Source organism: Lates calcarifer, linkage group LG17, assembly GCF_001640805.2.
Source record: "Lates calcarifer isolate ASB-BC8 linkage group LG17, TLL_Latcal_v3, whole genome shotgun sequence".
Lineage (NCBI taxonomy): Eukaryota > Metazoa > Chordata > Actinopteri > Centropomidae > Lates > Lates calcarifer.
In genome coordinates, this window is record NC_066849.1 from 23,113,238 (window position 1) to 23,133,266 (window position 20,029).

The following is a 20,029-nucleotide window of genomic DNA, read 5'->3' on the forward strand; positions in this document are numbered from 1 at the left end:
TTGTTGGTGCTGTATGTTTTCCCTAGTATAAATGCAAAAACTGGCAGAGGAGCATTTAGATGCTTCAGTTTCAGAGTCCTGGTATTGTGAATAATAGCCATCGTTAATGTTTTTAATGACATCTCTGCTTTGCATCAGCAAATGTCACAGTGATGATGTTACTCCTCATGAACAGTTACATAAACTGGATGTAAAGGTGCTTTCAAACAGACTCTTTTCCTCCTCATAGATATACTGTAAAAATAAGTATGGATGTGCAACTGCAAACCATTTTCCTGACCATAATTTTTCTCAGATATCATTTTTATGGGACAGTTTAGGAGACATTTCTGCCTGTTTTTCCGAGTTAAGAAATCCGAAGCAAAGGGCAATGAAAGCCCAGTGGTGTGTTTGTTCAATCCACTCTACAGGAAGTGTTGACGTCTGAGTGAAGGAGTGAACTGTCAGTCATCTATTTGAACTGTCTGTTTGAAGCCAATGCTTACTGAGTCTTTCTGAACCACAGTGACAGAATTGTGAACTTGTACTGCATTGCTAAACATTTAGTGTAGAAAACGAGTAAGTAATCAAGTCTGTTTATTTGCTGGTTTAATTTAGAGTTTGTGAGCAATTCACCTGCAGCATTTAGGGACATGAACTGTGAAGAATATTTAATATTAAGGAACAAAAATCCCATTTAATTTAAAGTAGTAGTAGCAGTAATAGCAGCAATAATGTGTATGAGTTATTTGCTAAAAATGTACCCCAGAGAACAGAGTATTTATGAGCAGAGGAGTTTTTAGGGAAGAGCAGAAATTATGCTTTTATTTTTGCCTCCTCTCATTGTTGGTCTGAGAAGGAAACTGGTTTATTTTACCCAGCACTTACAGTAAATATAAACCTTTATTACTCACACACATTGGCACAGACATCTAATGTGCCACTACTCCATATCGCAGCATGCTGGCAAAATCCAAGCACTGATTTCATAGTTACTAATAAAAAAGAAGCATCCTGTGTTTGTGGATCATCACTAAAAACTAATTACTTAAACCTGAGGCCAGTATGCCACATTTCAGCCAATCTGTTCGAAAGGTTTGTGAGATATCCTGCTGACAGGCCAAGAAACAACCAGGGGCACAAGAACAGCTTTCCTGGCAGAAGTAATAACAGGAATAATGAGTAAATCCTGGTAATCAGAGCGGTGGAAACTAGGCTATGGAGAGCGCCTTCTCCCTGTGAGCCAATAACGGCATCAGCTAACAGAACGGTTATTTCCCCCGGAGCTGTACAAGCTGAGCTGTGGAAGAGAACACATGAGGCACACATTCGCTGTAATAATCATCAACTCAGCTCAGTTATTTATATCATCTGCACGTTTATTCATCTCTCAGAAAACACACACACGCACACACACACAGCCTCAGAAATCAGTAAGATCAGTCGTCCAGGCATCCATTCAGTCAGTCAGTCAGTGGTGTATTGGCAACATTGTTCAGAGGCACTGAAAGTGTGCTGAGGTTTTCACAGAGAGTACAGGAGTATGTAGATACTGTCCTGCAGGGGCACTGCTAGGAGGTTTGGGGCCCCTAACAGTAGATGGAGGTGGAGGGGGTCCTGAATTCTGTCAGTGTACAAGACTGACTCAGTCTGCAGACCAGGACACATGGGCTTTTATGTGAGGCAACCATAAGCTATTCTATATGTTGTGAATGAGTAAAAACATTAGAAACCAATGTAGCTGCTGTGAAGAGTCACATACAGTGTATACAGGCAAACATTTTGGGGAATACGTCTATTCTCTTTCTGGCAGGGACTAGAGCCAAGAAATGATTAGCTTAGCTTAGCATAAACACTGGAAGCATGGAGATTCAGTTAGCCGAGCTCCCCACAAAGCAACATTATGCAATTATTTCACTTTAAAATAACAGCTTTAAAATAATTTTGATGGTACACTGACTTTTAATGAGGAGAGTGGTGCCTTTGTAATTCCCACTTCATGCTCTGAACAATTGTTTTGCTAACTGTGCAGGTTTGATTGAGAGAGTGAGCGTACCTTGAGTGAGAGTCAGCGGCTTTAACTGCTGGAATCAGGCCCAGCAAGTTCAAGAGTAATGCCAAACTGTAGCTCAGTTACAAAGACTTCATCTCTGATATTTAGTGAGGAAACTTTGAAAATAGCAAGAATTGTAAACACAGTTTGGCATGTTTGCTACAGCACTTCCTACTCCTACAGCTGGGGATCATGATGAATATACACTTTTCGGCTTTGTTTCAGTTCAGTGCATGGGACTATGCAGTTGGAGCTGTGGTCAAGTGATTAGCGGGCTTTGTTTTCTGTACATGAAAACCACTTAACCGCTCAGACTTGGAGCCAAACAGAATGAATTATCATTTGTGGCTGCAGAGGGCGCTGTTGCTTAGCAAATGTTACATAGTGTTGCTTTAAAGTAAAAAAAAAAATCAGCCTCCCAGCACTTTTACAGCTTAGTAATTAACATTTGGCTCATTTTAAAAATGACTAGTTATTGTCTGTGATTTAAACTGCTTCAATCAAAATTCACTCCCTCTTCCAGAGGTTTGCATGTCAGCATGTTTTTGATGCAAACTTTGTGCCAAACATACATTAATAACAAATTTTACAAGATCCACCATCTCTTTGTTTCATCAAAATCAGATAAGTGGTGTCTAATCTAACTGCAGTAATGGAATAATCTGTGCTAAATTTCACAGGTTATAGTGTTAGTTTTTTTCTACTTAACCTCACAGTGTTGCCCATCTACCCTGGTCTGATCAGTCCAACAGTGCAACACATGGATAAACACACAAATTACAAATATGATACACATCCATAACAGCTTCAACTTCTCAACCTTGTAAACATTAGGATAAAACTCATTGAGAGGCAAATGATGACAATGGTAGCAAAGTGTTCACTTGAACTAAACAACGTGTGGTAGCATAATTTTCTTCTTTTCTTTTTATATTCAGTGCAAAATCACAATTCTTTCCAAATGCCCTTTTGTAGATTCAGCACAGCATACAGACATTTCCAACCAAGCAGTCATATAAACCTCTTCAAAACATTCTTGAACAGCATCCTCACTGTAATATTTTCTCTCAATAGTAGAAGCATCTCAACAGTTATTAAGTATGACATGCACAAAATAAACCAGATACAATTTAAACGGTGCAATATGTAACACTTCTCTGTCATTTACAACAAAGCACTGAAGTTCAATTTATAACTTATGGTGCTGAGATACATCAGCAATCAGATAACAGCATTGGTTAATAATAGTGAAACCAATAATTATCAGTATATTATAGTTACCAACTGTTATAGTCTCTTAACAAGTAAACACAGTTAGAACAAAACAAACAGAAGAAGTACCCCAGGTATTTGAACTATTTCAACATATTACCAGACCAAACAACAACTAAACAGTCCTTTTAATGAGCATTAATGCAATCTACAGTGTTCAATTTCAGTGAACACAGAGCAAATAAAAGTGCGGATTGCCAAAATATTAAAGCTGTTAACAGTTACTGGCCGTATGTTCATATAGATGCCTTTATTTACCACAGTGGTTTCTTGATTTTTGTTGGCTTTCAACTGCTTAAAACACCATGTTTTACTCCACTGACTACAACTTGTGTTTACTATGTTATTTAATTTCTTTTCAATTAAAGCCTGCTGGGTTCAAGTTTTTCTTGAATCAAGTGAAATAATCTTGTTTAAAATGTCATTAGATTGACACTTGTTGAAGTTTTCCCCTTTGAAACTTTGCGGCAAATTATCATAAATGTTTGTAATTTTAATGTTGCCTCTGGTGTCCTAACTCTTATACTGTAGTGGAGGATCAGAGATATTTTATGAAAGCTATCTAGAACCACCGTGATGTGGTAGTTGTAGTGATATTTTCACAAAAAAGCTGAAGAAGATGCCTAGTGGTTTGGAGCAGTGAAGGCTTAAGTGTTACAAGATGATTTAATGGATAAGAAATAAAAAATTGTTTCTGCAAAATCAGGTTTATGTTTTATAACATCTCTCTGATTGTTCCTTTTTCTTCCCCTGAAACGCTTGTTTATATCAAATCTTAAGGAACTCTGCTGTCTTAAAATACAGGGCTGGATTAACCTGTTGGGGCAAAATTATTATTATTTTTTTTTTTACCATCCTTTGTAAATTGTGTTTGTATCCCGTTGCGCCCAAGTTCCTATTACGTACAGTGCAATCACCAAACGTGGCAGCTTTATTGTTTGTCCAGCCACCCAGAAAATCAACCAGCACTGCACTTGGTGGTATACAAGGTGCGATCAAAAAGATCCAAGACTGTGCAGCATTAACTTTGGTGACTTACAACATGTTATCAACATCTGGACCTGTGTAATGCACATTTTACAGCTGTGCATTTGGGATTTAACCATGGACCTCAAACTTCAGAAGAGGCCATAATGAAATTTAGCCAGGATGACCCAACCTTTATGTTAAGGGTGACGAGAGTTGGGTCTAATGGGTTAGAACCCAGAGACCATACAGCAGTCTTTGCAGTGGAAAAGCCTGCAGTCTCCGAGGCTGTCAGGTTAGAAGCACGACTAAGACCATACTCGTTGTGTCTTCGAAATTCATGAATTCATCCCACACAGTCTAACTGTCAATGCTGTCAACACTGAGTTCTACTGCACCTGAGGCATCTGAAGGAGGACAGTCAGCACAACCAACCTGAACTGTTGTGCAATGTACAGTTGAAAACTCAAGTTTTTTGGCTGCAACAACACAATTGCTGCTCCCACCCTACTTGCTGGATTTGTCCCCCTGCAACTTCATCCTCTTCCCAAAAATGAAATTCAAGCTGATGAGTTTTGACACAGTGGAGGAGATCCAGCATGAGTCGCAGATGGTGCTTGACGTGCTGACAGAACAGGACTTCCAGGGAACTGTCCAAGAGTGGCAGGAGCGCCGGGAGAGGTGTATAGCTGCACATGGTAATTATTTTGAAGAGAATGGCAGCCAGATTTAAATGAGATACAGTTCTCGCTTGTGTACACGACACAGTCTCTTAACTTTTTGATCGCACCTCAAATGTGGGAATGTGCACCTTGTGAGCACAATATCACCTAAAAAATAAATGCCTTAAAGCCAGGTATATAGCATCTGGGGCCCAGTGGCAGTTGCACAGCCTGCCCAGATGGTCACATGAGTCTGACAAAGAAATATCAATCTTTGGTTCAGCTGCTCATAACTCATGTCCACATAAAGGCCTCAACCTGTGACGAAGGGTCTCAAGTTGATCTTGCCACATTTTAAAGAGTCATAAGTCAAAAACCCTAGAAAGGGTCCATACACGACTGAACAGAAACAATCGTTTTCTGACTGCTGTCTACAGTATCTTAAAGGCTCTTTGGGCCGAGTCTGGAGGAGCTTGTTCATTTCCTACAATCTCCTCATTCCCTCCATTCCTCTGCAGTTTATTATTTCACGCACTTGCTGAAGGTGTTCAGTAGCTGCACTGGAGTGTGAATCTTGTTATAAATCCAGAGGCCTGTCAACATAATAAAAGGTTATGCTACCAGTGCTTTCATGTAAGACAAAGCGTGTTATTTCTAGAAGGTGGAGGAGTGCTATTAACAGACTGTTATTCTGTCTAACGGGAAGATATCCTCAACTAGCTGTGCCTCTCCCACAGCTTTGGTTATAGTTCTGCTTTCATCAGCTCCTCTTTGTTCTGTTTTGAGTAAACCGTACAGCGGAGTGGGCTAATAAAACAGCCAAGCATTTTATTTTCTGTGTTTTGTTTGTCTCTCCCTCTCTGGCTCCCCCACCCCATCCCACCACCGCCATCTCATGTTTTAATCCCTGAACACCACAGTTTACTTTGTCCTCACAGTGCTATTCTCCTGAGTGTCCTCATGTGTGTGATCAGGTGTGTGTTTGTGCTCTAGAGACAAATGCTAGATGTAAACAGCTGCCTCTCCCCACAGCAGATGAAACCATCCACAGAGAAAGCCAGGATGCTGCTTTCATTTTACTTTATAACACATCTAATTATGTGACCCGATCAGGCCTTTGACCGAATTTATGAGGCTGTGTGTGCATGTGTGTGTCTACTGCTGGAAAAGTCAGAAAAGCAAATTTAAAGGAAATGACAGATCTGCTCTATCCTTATATACTGTATAGATGAAACATGTTGGCATCTGAAAATCTAGATGGAAAATACTTTTAACTGTTACATAAGATGTATTTTCTTTTAGGCATAAATAAAATATTTTTGTCTATTTAAAGGATTAAAGAATCCTCGATCTGTAAACAGCTATTTAAAAGGTAAGATAAGTATGTAGATTTTTTCGCCCTTTCGTTGTTATCTTCAAATGTAATTGAATTAAAGGCACAGTACGCACTTTTGTTCATTTCAAGTGTGACTGTATGACTTTAAATGCCTTGTGACTGCACTGTGTTCAGCTCAGCACCACTGAACTGGAACAGAAAATCAAATAAACAAACAGAAAATCAAATTTGATTCAAGTTACATAACTGATCTTTTCAGGATGGGCTAAATACTGAAAAACAGCTGGACCTGGGTCATCCAAGGTAAACAATAAAACAGAAAAACACATCTGTCTGCAAATCCAGACAAAATCCATGTCACTCCTCTGCAGCCATTTTCACACTGCAGTAAAACCTGGTTACGTCCCCTCTAGGAATTGAGATCGACTAGGACAATTAAATGATATGTCTTACAACCAGAAAACATCCACAAGCTCTGCACATGTTCATTTGCAATTTGCAAACTAATTAGAAGTTTGGAGTTAAATGCTTTCAGCTGCACGCATCACTGTGAGTTTCCAACGTGTTTGCACATTTCTTCCTCGCAGTGCCAGTTTGGCTGTTTGTCAAGACAAAGATTCAGCATGTGTTCTGCTTCAAACAAAGTTTCAGATTCAGAAACAGCCTCTCCTGGCATGTGGTCCTCCTGCACAGCCAAAAATGATGAGACTAGCAGCTTTTAACTACAGATGGATGGTACCAGAGTTACTTTATCAATGAACAAAGGCACCACCCAAAGTGGTATGGAGGGCCTACGGTAAAATCCACACACAGACATACGGGGCAGATAGGTAGACATTCAGTCAGTGCACACTTTATACAAGATTCCTGATAATTATTAAATAGATTATGAGTATTTACAACATATGCTAAGCTAACATAAAACAGTATTCATGTGTATTATACTATATTTACATCTATAATGAAATTTGAGGATATTTACATAAGATTTGTGTGGATTTATTACAAGAAGAAAGATGACACAGAATATAGAAAAACCCAATCAATACTGATTGGTTTCTACTATATCACCAAATGGCTAGCCAAAGCTTACTCTTTAGCCTTATTCCCACTAAAGGCACAAACAAGGCTAGCATCCAGGGCTTAGCCTTTAGCCTGATACACACCAAAGGACTGGTAAGAGGTTGGCTAAGGCTAACAGATTCATGTAACACTGTTTCTACCAGATAATGTTCATTGTGCTTTGTGTTTTTTTTTAAATTAGTAAATAGTACTTTGGGTTTTATCACCTGTATCAGGTTATAAAGATGTTTAATTTGCTCTTTTGCGCCCTGTGGTCACTAAGTGGTCCCTGCTGCAGGGCCTGTAAAAAAAAAAAAAAAAAAAAAACCTGTGGGGCTGATTCACACCCAAAAATTAAAGTCTCAAACAAAAACTTTGCCCCCAGTGATGCTTGTTTTCCCAAGGGTGAGACCTGTTCTGGCCTCTCTGCTTGTCTCCTCTCCTGTTCTGTTGGGTCCCTGTGCACCACTAGTCCTTTCTCAGTATCCTGAACAAGCTCAAGATTTACTTGCAATTCATTTGAATAAGCCTGTATTCTGTCAAAATGCAACTCGGTCAAAGCCGTGGAGGAAACTGGACTGTGTGATCTCTGTTAAGTCCCTAAAAAAACATCTTGAAAGTTGTATTTTAAAAAGCTACCATTTTCTCAAATGCATGGTTCCTGTTCACTGTGTACATCTTTTAGTCTGGACTACATCAAATAAATTAATCAAATCCAATTATAGCTTCATATAGTTCCAGTCAAATATATCAAATGCACTGCAATAAGATCTTAAGTTCATCTGGGTTCAACCTGTCATTAAATATGTCCCTAAAACACGGGACAGTATTTTCTTTCCTGTACTTTGGTCTTGCTCTGTTTCCCACCTATTCTGTCCCACCCACCCCCTCACCCCCTCCTCACGTGTCCCTTAGCTGTAGCCGAGGTTCTCCATCTCGTGGCGGTATCTCAACTCTGACACTTTAGCTTTGTGCTGCTTGCTCTCCAGATGCTGCCTGAAGTCCGTCTCCTGTTCTGCGCCACAGTTGCACATGGAGCAGTAGAACTGGCCACTGGGAGTCACACACATGGCCAAGTCCCTGGGGATACGCTGCCTCGGTCTGGGGTTGTAGTACGGTCCTGGAGGGAGAAACAGACGACGAACAGGAGGAACAGAGGAAGTTAGTAGCAGCTACATACTAAGAGGCTGATTCATACCAGATTTATCTATCATGGCAGCTGGATACTATAGATTATATGAGATGGAGGGCTGCAATAGATTATTGTTTTTATTATGAATTACTTTTAATTCTTTAATAATTTTTTTCACTAAAATTGTGGAAAATCCACATCACAACCAACAGTACATGTTTAAATTCTCAAATATGTTCAATTTACAATCATATGAAACAAAGAAAAGCAGAAAATCCTCCCATTTGAGAAACTAAAAATAGCAAATGATTGAAATATCTCAACAATATTGGATGGATTGGAATGGAATTTTGTACAGACATTCATGGTGCCACAATGATGCTGTTTTGACAACTTTTGGACAGATTCCTGTGAAATTTGGTACTGGCATCCATGTCCTCCTTAGGCTGAATTGTAGTAACCCTGAACACAATAAATCTCAGGCTTGGGGGAAACACCCACCGCTACATTTCACAACTGATTTTGAATATTGTACCAGCATCGCACTCTTAATTCTAACCTGATATATCGCCTGACATGTGCAATACACCAGAGTGCACAGAAAGAAAAGAGCAGAGTCGTCTGGGATTACAACTAGGTGGATCATTTGAAAAAGAGTATTAGTTATGTGTGTGTGTGTGTGTGTGTGTGTGTGTGTGTGTGTGTGTGTGTGTGTGTGTGCATGTGTGTGTGTTAACACGGCAGAAAAACGAGAAGGAGATAGGGCGAGAGATAAAAAGACAGTGAGACGGCAACTGCAGGAGAGAGTGCAGCTATTCTGGGGTTTGTCCATCAAGAAAACTGATTAAATCAGCAGAACGTTGTGGCGTGTGTGTGTGTGTGTATGTGTGTGTGAGTGTGAGAGAGAGAGAGAGAAAGAGAGAAAGAGAGAGAGAGAGAGAGAGGAAGGGAATTGGCTTGACTATATGATTTATCCTGTTTTATACTGAGCTGATGTGTTTTTGTCTGTGGAGAGAAGAGTGAAAGATGGCAAGAAAAGAAGTGGTTGTTTGACGTCAGCAGAAAGTCTGACGTTACACTCTTTGTATCTGTTTTCACACACACACACACACACAAACACAGAAAACACAGTGAAGTTAAAACAAGATTTCAGCCAAAATGCTTTCCTGCAGCATCAGAGGAGATTGACAAGTGAGTGCTCCAAAGGGTATAAAACATGAACTCAAATGATGGTGCTTCACGTGAATAAAGTAAAAAAAAAAAAAAAAAAAAATCTACATTATTTCTTAAATATTTCTGCACCGTGTCAAAGAAATGCTGCTGAAAATAAAGTAACTAGTGGTAGAGTGTGTTTAAACAAACCAGTAAAGTGATGCAGACTTTTTAATGATACTCCTGGGTAAGTTTGTTTTCAGTACAGATGTTCTTTATGTGATAGTCTAGTCTTAGGTATCAAATGCTAAGTGTTTTCTGTTGTTCACCATATCTGTTTAAGCCAGCTGCAGCAGCTTATTTCACTGACTGACTTTCTCTCTCTCTCTCTGCCCCAAGGGTGTTCATTACCGCTCCGTCAGCTGCTGGAGTTGAGAATGGCATTCTGGACACCCAAACTGACTTGCCGGAATTTAAATATATATATATATGTGTGTGTGTGTGTGTGCAAGGGGGATATTATGGATTATGGATTATATCACAATTTATGCTGAGATAATAAGGTCTCTGGGGCCAGAGGACCAAACGGTATGCAGTTCCTCACCATGCTGCACTGCTTTACTGTGGACCGGTGGATACTGTAGATGGAAAGGAAGTGGGCTAAATTTTCTTTGAAGCTAATCCAGCTAATCCAAGACTGACAGTGAAAGGATCCAACTTGAAGTTGTTATTAGATACAGACTGCAGTAATCATTTATAAGTCTAAGTGATACGGATGACGGATGTTGACTTTTCATTTTAATATATCTTTTAATATTTTACCTGGCATGGAGGCAGGTAGCTGCGGGCTGCGGCGGTTTTTCACCAGTCTGTACTCACTGCCGTCTTTCCTGTTTCTTCTCGGGGCTGCTTCACTGCTGCCTTCCCTGTGACAGGAAGAGCCAGAGCAAAAATCATGTCAGTTGGGTCCAAAATGTGCATAAAACTCAAGTACTGTTATATAATTTCAGCATGGTTAGCATGAGTTTAGGTGATTCTTCTCAAACTGCAACTTTGACTTTGATTAAGTTGATAAAGCCAGAGACAAGTGGTTTCCTGAGTAACATATATCTGGTGACAAATACTGTGTTTCTTATTGAATTCACTTTTACATGGTGCTGCATGATAAGCCTGTACAAAGCAGAATAAGGATGGGGGTCTACTGCCAATACAACACAACGTTTCTTTGCCCAAACCTACATGTTGTTGGAGTTCTGCTGAGCCTCAGCGAGCCGTAGTTTCTTGGCGTGGTTCTTGCCCTGGTAGTGGGCCTGCGCGACTGCCGGTGAACTGAAGGAGGCATCACACAGCTTACAATAGTCGTTCTCTGTGGCCAAGATGACCCGGGTCGCACCCTTATACAGCGCCTGCAGACACAGGACAAAGCAACGCAGTGTTTGTGGTGAGAGGCGTTAGGGAGTAAACACTGAGAAAGAGAAGAAAGAACTGCTTAGTACCGGTGGGAGGAAGTAAAGAACTTCTTTCACTATTTCTTAAGATTTTCACGTGGGAAATATGCACTGATGAAAGTTATTGATTCAAGAAAGAAATTCACAAATTCATGCAGTAAAGTCCAAAATAGTTAGATTATTAGTTTGACGTGTTTAAAAGACACTTGCTGGTTATTTTGCCTATTGTTCAACAAGATGATAAATACTTATAGGCTGAGAAAATGTCACATTGCAATGAGTATCATAATATACCTTATTATTTCATTTCTCTTGTCCTTTTCTCATTCTGCCTCTGATTTTTCATAAGCCATGCTCACGCGTAGAGTGAGTTGAGTGGTTTTAACCAGCTTTAAATTGGACCTCATTTTTAACTCTTGGTAGCTCTGACAAATCAAAATGAATTCAGAAGAAGGAGGTATTTTCTTTCTAAAGCTCAGTCAGACTGAGAAGAGACAGTAAATTGTCCAGTGGTGAGAGGATGATGTGAGTTTCAACTGTTCAAATGAAGCAGAATGACTCTGCAGTTCCCTACCACCTCCTCGGTGGGAAACGACCTCTATCAGCAGATTGGCCACTTCAGCAGCAGTACACCCACCTCCTCGACTAAAACTGTAATATTTAGGTAGGCTGGTGCTGAGTTGCTAAGTTTGAGCCCGACCTGTCTGCCTGCGTCACTGTCGTTGGATCCTGAGCTGAGAGCTGTCTGGCCAGCCACATCAAGGACTTCTGGGATCCTAATGGCGGGTGGCTGTTGACTGCCAGCATAGAAATTTCTCAACTTTTTACTGTGGTTCTTCCCCTAGAAAAACAGATAAGGAGATATATGTTTATGTATATACATTATCTTAATATTCTACATGTGCAATATGTGTGAATGTGTATTTCAGCTGACCTGGTAGTGGGCCTGTGCCTGCTGAGCGGAGTTGAGGGTAACGTTGCAGAGTTTACAGTACAGCGGTTTACACAGTTCCTCCAGCCCCAGAGAGTCCTCCTGCTCCTCCATCCCCAGCGGAGAGCCCTCATCCTGGGGCTGCTCGCTGACCAGGGCTGCCTGAGCCGGATGATGACCAGGGATGAGGCCGGACACCGGGGCTGGGATGAGGGCTGGTCCCTGGGGCCGTGGCATCTGCGAAGGGTCTGGGCCCGGAACGGGAGGGGACGACATGGGGCTGGGAGGGAGGGGGAATCGGCCGGCTCCAGACGCCACTACAGGTGGGGGCACCAGTGCTTGTGCAGGGGTCAGAGGTGGAGGCCCTAGTGGTTGTGAGAGGTCCATGGTTGGAGGCACTATTGCTTGTGTGTGATCTACAGGTGGGGGCCCTAAGGTGTGTGGCATTGGTGGAGGACCCAGTGGCTGAGCTGGGGCCATTGGAGGGGGGCCTAAGCTGTGTGGTGGGGTGATAGGGGGAGGCCTTAATGTGTGAGTAGCAGTTATAGGAGGGGGCCCTAGAGTCTGGGTGGGAGCCATAGTTGGGGGTCCGATAGCCTGAGCAGGGGCAATGGGTGGAGGGCCGAGAGGCTGCGTAGGTGCCATCGGCGGAGGTCCCAGCTGGTGCAGCGAGTCCATGTGTTGGAAAGGCTGCTGGGGGTGGCTGAAGAGACTCAGAGGAGGCTTCAACATGTTCTCCGGGCCTGTGGACATCAGAGCAATAACACATGAATGAACTCCTTATAATGCATGCCATGTTTTGCTTTAAGTCTTAATGGCCTTGATGGCTCTCAAACTCTTGTGTGAACATTAGTGCTACTAGATTCAAAGAAACTAGATAGCACTCAGGAGCTGCATGCAGTAATAGAACATACTTAGAATTTTTTAACCATGCTAGCTGGTCGGTGCACCACCTTGTTCTAGACTGAGATACCTCAAATTCTGTACAGACATTCATTGTCCACAGGAAATTAATCCTATTGACTTTGATGATCCTCTGGCTTCTTGTCTGGTGCCACCATGAGGTTGGCATTTGTGATTCTGAATGAAATGTCTCAACAATTATTGTATGATTTCCATGAAAACTGGTTCAGACATCTTGACGTGGATTTGCATCAAAATACACATTGTACGGTATTAGGGCTTTGTACAATGAGGAATTCTGCCAATGTTCAAAGGGGCTCATCCAAATTTGTGATATACCGCATTTAGTAAAGATGAGATGAAATTTGTAGAATGAGCAGTGGATCAGCATTACAATTAAAGAAAATTAAATGTTCTAGCAGACTCATCTTGAAGCAAGGAATCCAGACAAATGAACTCTGAGTGAATCCTGTTCAGAAGTTGCATAAATGATTTTTAAATGGCACCAGGAACTGGGCCCATGTTGCTCATCTTTACACTACATTTAATTGAAATCTATAAAATCTATAAATATTGTTCCCTACTGGCTAACAGACAAACAACCATAACATAAACAAAATGTAATTTCATTGACAAAGGAAAGAACGTAAATATGTATTGCAATATGTATCACATTGGGTTAGACTTGATGATGTTTCAGATACTGCAGATTTAAATGGATATTGTGATCATCAAATAGACATTAAGAAGGAACTCTATTCCAAAACTATGAAAATCCAATGTACAGTGACACTGAGAGAGGCGTCTTTTACTTCTTTGAGCCCCGAGGCTGAAGAAATGTAAAGAGACGGCCGAGTGGAAACACATTCTCGGACAGAGGAGCTTCACACTCCAGTGGGCATAATAAAGATTAGGCTGAGCCTGCAGCGCCAGCAGTCCTGCATACGGCACATTACATATATGTATCTATGTGCGCACACAGAGACAGGGATGATAACATCCTAAAGCCTCTCTGATCAGAAGAGATTGCAGCCTGAAATGTGACTGCTCAAATAGGCTGTGTGTGTACGCATGGTAGGCACGCATGTATATGCTCACAAAAAAGAGAAAAAAAGTGCATGATATTTGGGATGGCACATGGATTTGTGTGTTTGTTTGTGCCACTCTAATGCTCCATTTTGTGTGTGTGTGTGTGTATATTGTCAGGTCAACAGTAGGCCAACAGCTGTGTCAAAACTCACTGTGCTGGAAGCTTTCATCTGGAATCCAATCGGACGCCCAATGCAGTGATTCATGGACCCAAAATAACACCCGGGGGTGTTTGTGTTTCCAACTGCTGCTCGCTGTCGGTCAGTCTGTGTCAGTCTGTCTAACTGCCTGTCTGTCACCTGGCCTGGCTGACCTCAGGAGAAAGGTATGCTAGACAAGGCACTGACCTTACTAGAGTCCTGTCAACTGCAAGATGAGACTGCCAGAGAGTCAGCAGAGTGGGATGTGTCGCCTACACAGTAGTAAAGTCATAACTTTACTATTTTCATTTAAATAAATCGAAGTTTCACCGCTTTATGTGCCGTTTTAACATATCCTTTTACATTTGCTGTCCTGAGGAGGAAATTTTCTCTGGCATCCTTTGAGAGGAGCAGCAGCACTTATTTCTAATAAGTAGAGGGACTGATTTAGCATTGTGGACAAAGAAAAGCAAATCCAAACAAAAAGACACCACACTTCCACTGACAAGTGATCTGTGGGAAACGCAGTGCAGACAGGCCACAGCAATGATAGCTTTAGCACCAAAGATGGAGACAAAGATGAAAAAATATTCATGTAATGTTATAAATACATGCATAATTAAAATAAATGTTCATGCTGTGGACATTATAAGTTATAATAAGGTCAAAACCTCATGACAAAAAGACCTTTTGAGTAAGTTTGTTCTTCATAGGTTCATCTTTTTGCTGTTGGTGTTATATGAAACCAATTTTAAAAAGCTTCACTGCTCAATTGCATCAATCACTACTAACACCATCCTGAACCTGATCCACCAATCAACCTCCACATATTGCACATCATCAGTCTCACTGGCAGCGGCCTCATGAGAAACCTTCAGCCCTCTTTGAGACAGCCTGCACAGCAGTTTGGAAACCTCGCTGCAGGACACTGACCCTTTTTTCTTGACATGATCCATTAAGCAGTTCAGAGAACACGCCGTGCCACCACACAATGGACATGACTATTTAACTACACATGCGTTTGCTGTATATCAGTTACAATAAGCTGTAAGTCTTTGCTGTCGGCCATTTTTCACAACACTTCCTCCATTGCATAATGTTTTTTCTTCCCTGACCTGTTCTCCTTCAACTCTCGCTGATACTGCCTCGTGTATTTACTTGGAAAATAATGTTGCATCATGATATCATGGAGCCATTACTGTGTACACGAACCAAACTGGGACAACACAAACCAATGACTGGGTTTTTTTTTTTTTTTTGCACAATGGTCATCAATACAGTTTCATTTATCAGGGGTAAAGTTCCATCCATTTGTTAGTGTTACACTTAGCTGTGAATGTCACCAACTTCAGTCTTAATTTCTGTGCGTTTCAGAACCTCCATTAGGTTCACAAAAGGACAAACCTTCAAGACCTCTTTCCCTGCGATTTTTTGAACTAACTTAACTTTTAAATAATCAAACAGCTTTTTTTTCTTTTGTGGCAATGACTACCTGTGCTTTCTAGCATCCTTAGTTCAATAAATTCCTCCCTCTCTGAAAGCACTATAGAGATACCAGTGTAAATGAACCACGAAAACAAGAGAGATCTGCAAATGCTGCATCTGTTTGCACACATCAGACTCTAGGTGAGACTGTCTATAACCTTTAAGATATTCATTGCTAAAGCAATGATTGCTTGATTCTGGAGGAAATTAGGTTTATTACAGTGTGCTTTTGATGATGTTTGTGGGCTTGTGTTTGCTTTCTCCAGCAGGGCAGGAAATCTTGCAGTGATGGCTGGTAGCTGACTTAATATTGAAAAAGTGTATACAGCACACAGGTGACAATGTAGGAGAGCAAAATGTGACCCTCTATCCAGGAGAAAAACATTATTTATTAGCTATGAGTGTGCAGATTATAATTGGTTCCTGTTCCACTCACACTAAGCTGAATCACCAATAAATATTTCTCTCTATTATGATGCAAAACAGGATCCTCTCTCAAGCACATCAAAGTGGAGCAAACAGCACAGCCTTTAATTACACCACATAATGAAGAGAAGACTTGTGCTCAACCTTTACTCAGAGTTTCAAACTCTGACTTTTCGTCTGCAATATGACGACAAAGGAGTCAGAAAAACCAAGATTGCCTGTTTTGCGTTTCCATTTTGGCTGTTACGTTTCCCCATGGTTTTCAGTGTGAGTTTGCACAGACTGAATCTAGATAGGCCAAGGTCAGTTTCCTCCTCTGCTCAGAAACCCAGATCCAGGCCCACAAAGTGCAGTCTACAGAGATGCAGCACATATACATGTTCACAGCAGTGGACCTTGCTGCAAAGTCACAAAAAAAAAACCCTTTTATGTTGTTTAGCATTTGAGGTTTTGAAGCTGACACAAACAACTCTGCAAGTCAAAATCAGCCTTATGTAACATTGCTCTGAAGTACAAGGCAGCATGTGATCTCCAGCTTGACAACCCAGTAGTGTTCATCATAATTTTAGCTAGAGATTGTTCTCAAAGTCTTAAAAAGAATCAGATGGAGTTGGGGAGAAATAAACGCCTTGACTTGAAATTACCTAAGGAGTTATTCATCAGTTCACTTGTCAGATTTCTTTTTAGCTTGACTCAAAAGTTCTCGGTTTACTGGTTTAAAACCAAGCTACAAAAAAAATAAATTAAATAAAATAAAAACTGTCCTGGAGCCTGATAATCTCATGCCCTCCACTGAGAATCTCTAAATAGGCCAAGTGTTCATTTTCTCTAGAGTTTCTTTCGCCGTACTGTGTTGTGTCACATCAATTATAGAGCGATGAGGAGCACACGCCTCCTGCACTTATTCCGTCTGCTTCGCTGGGCAAGAGACGAGTGCAGAAAGCAGCCAAGACCAGATACGTCTTACTGTACTTAGCAATTTACGCACTGTACCATCCTACAGTAAAGCCTAGCCTCCACTTTTATATCTCAATAGCTCTGAAGCTTCATCATCTTCATCTCATTCACCTGATTCCTCTACTGGAGGAGAGTTCACATTAATGGAGCTGTCCTTGACCATTGAATTAACTTTAATAATTAACATAAAGCCAGTGGCATCCTGGACTATGCATTAGGCTGCTGTTACCATATTGATTAATAAATATCCATACCTCCTTACATATTTAGCTTCTGAAAAGCTACATCTCTTTCTGGGAAACAGGCATGTGTATATTTAGGGCTGCAATTATGGTTGTTTCATTGATTATTATATTTTTTTAAATAACTGATGAAACATTTAGTGTTCAGAAAAAACAATCAGAAGTTACAAGAGTCCAAACTAATGAATTCAATTTCTGGTTGACTGAATGTGAAAGATTGCAAAGGTAATAAACTAGGGTTTTTAGAAAGCAAGGCACGCAATTAAGAAGCTTAATTTGACAAATATTTGGTTTTAATAAGTGACTTAAATTATTTATTCATAATTCTTTCAATTGATTGATACATTAACCAGGTACCTTTTCCAGCACCATATGCATTTAATTCTCAAATAATTATCATCACTTTAACTCATTATGCTATTTCACATTGATAGAGGCTGAGATCTGAGTAAAGATGACTAATTTAACTACAGGAATAATCCAGGTGCTTTGATCAGTCTCATGCTGTAAACCTGAACGATCTAGCTTCATGACCGTGACACACGCTGGCCTCATAAGTCCCCATATAAACCAGCAGGGAACGCCGGCTTTTGGCGGTGAACGTGCAGGTGCGACGAAAAAACAAAAAACAAAAAACAAAAAACAAAAAAACACGCATTTTGAATAATTGCCACATGTCACCATCAGCTGTGCAGATCGAGCGGCGCAAAGGCTAGAGACGAGGGGAGCAGCAATGATTCAGTTTCTATTTCCTCCCCTTGATTGACTGCCATACTCCGAGTGATGAAAGTGGACATTGCATTGAGGCTATGTGCTGTTTCAAATTACAAGTCAGACATCAGCTCAGACCTGGAGTCTCCCTCCTGGAGCTCTCCCAACACAGTGCGAGAGACCATTAGAGTATCTCGACAACCTCAGATTTTGCATCGCAGCATCCACACTCTATACCCTGGACAGAATGGTGGTTGCCAACCCCCCCGCCCCCCCTTTACATGACATTATGATGATGATGATGATGATGGTGACAACAGCACCACAGCAACCGGCTTCAACGTCCACCTTCCTCTGTAGCATCTGCAAATGTCTCCGGTTGGATTTTCTCCATCCCTGCACATTAGCGCATAAGACCGCTGCTGACAGTTAAGAGGTGGGGAGGTGGGGTAGGTGTGTGGGGGGGGGGGGGGGGGGGGTCATACACAGTCTCTCCTTACCTGGCAATCGGGCAAGATAATGGCTGCTGTCACCGTAGCTGACAGGCGGCGAAGTGTAATTTCTGCAGTATTCAGCGCTGTGGTAGTACGCTGCATCCCCGGTCTTCAGCTGCATCATCGCAGTCACATCCCTTCCCAACTTCTTCTCTCCTGAAAAACCGGGCGGCCAAGCAGGGGATGACAGTCCCTACCACTCGCTCTGACACCGCGGATTTCACCGGAGAGAGGAGGGGGGGTGATCTCCGGAGGCGAGCGAAATACGGACAGTGACAGCCAGCAAGTAAAGACGATCATTCACCGCCAATAAACACGCTGCGTTTGTGTTTTCCCATCACGTGTTGATTAAGGAGTGGACATTTTGTAAGCGAAGCACCCCGCCGAGTTTCCTCCTGCGCCCCCCCCCACCACCCGTCTTGGTACAGTCCACTTCCGATGCCACCTCTGCTGATTTGCAAGGGTGGCGATCATGAACACATTGTATAAATATGTTACACCTCTGTGGTACGCTCAGATCACCCGGGAGGGCTATTTATGAGTCTCAAGTCTACTGGGAAAACAACCGGTCTGGCGTTGAAATGAAAATGTTGATATGATATGGGCGAGTGAAATAAAAGTGCTACTGAATTTAGTTCGTGAAGACAGGATTAAGAATAAGTAATAATAATAATAATAAAGCTGCAGAGGGGGAAAAAGCTTGTAAGTGGGTCTTGAATTTTTATTTATTATGTGTTGCATATTAACGTATACATTTACATATAAGTACTTTTACTTTAGGCCCCCCTTTTTAGCATTAATAATCCATAAACAACCATTTAGTTAATGGTTTATAACACACTATAATGTAGTTGTAAGCTAATTTCGAGTAGTTTTAAATGTCTGTTTTTAAGTATTTGTCAGTAATTGAGCCATATAAAGACATTCTCCCTGTGTTTTCCTGTATTGTCATTCACTATCTTTTTATACACCAACTGCTGCCCACGGAGGGAGTTGTAGTTTTGACAAAGAATAAGTAAACACCTATCTGCTCACACACACTACAGTATTTGTGTTATGCTGTAAACTATCTATTAAATGTGTATATGCTGAATATGAAGAGGGGAAAAAGCAGGTTTAAGTAAAGTGTTGCCACATTTCATGTTTATTTTCATGTGTATAATATAGATTGTACACTGCAGCTGCACTGGCTCAACAAAGTTGCATTACTGGAGAGTACTGTGCAAAAGTTTTGGCACCTCAGATGTTTAGATTCTAACCCATCGTGCAGTACCATCTGGGAGGCATCTAATTGGTCCCAGATTCATTGTGCAGCATGAGACAATAACCCCAAACATACAGCCAGAGTCACTATCCTCAGAGATAGGAAGGACAAGAAGTCCTGAAACAGAAGCTCTGGACCCCACAGAGATCTCAACTTTGATCTCAACTTCATGGAGTCAGTAACTGAGACAGACTAAAACTGTGGCAGATTCTCAACAACCTACCTGCCAGGCACCTTGAAACACTGTGCAAGTGTCTCCAGGATACTGTTTTAAAAGCAAAGGGTGTTGTCTTTTAAAGGGTAGGTTTCACTTCTTGTTTTCAAA

At 41.2% G+C, this 20,029-nt stretch overlaps 1 protein-coding gene across 1 annotated transcript; it reads right to left on the reverse strand.

Moving 5' to 3' along the window:
• Positions 1-1,336: 1,336 nt before the first annotated feature.
• On the reverse strand, positions 1,337-18,817 carry zmat3 (zinc finger, matrin-type 3). Its single transcript, XM_018671558.2, has 6 exons — positions 18,447-18,817; positions 11,997-12,736; positions 11,763-11,903; positions 10,854-11,020; positions 10,437-10,540; positions 1,337-8,450 (listed from the first exon to the last, which is right to left on the reverse strand). The coding sequence occupies exons 1-6, from the start codon at positions 18,562-18,564 to the stop codon at positions 8,242-8,244; spliced, it is 1,479 nt and encodes a 492-aa protein (XP_018527074.1). The 5' UTR covers positions 18,565-18,817; the 3' UTR covers positions 1,337-8,241.
• Positions 18,818-20,029: the final 1,212 nt, after the last annotated feature.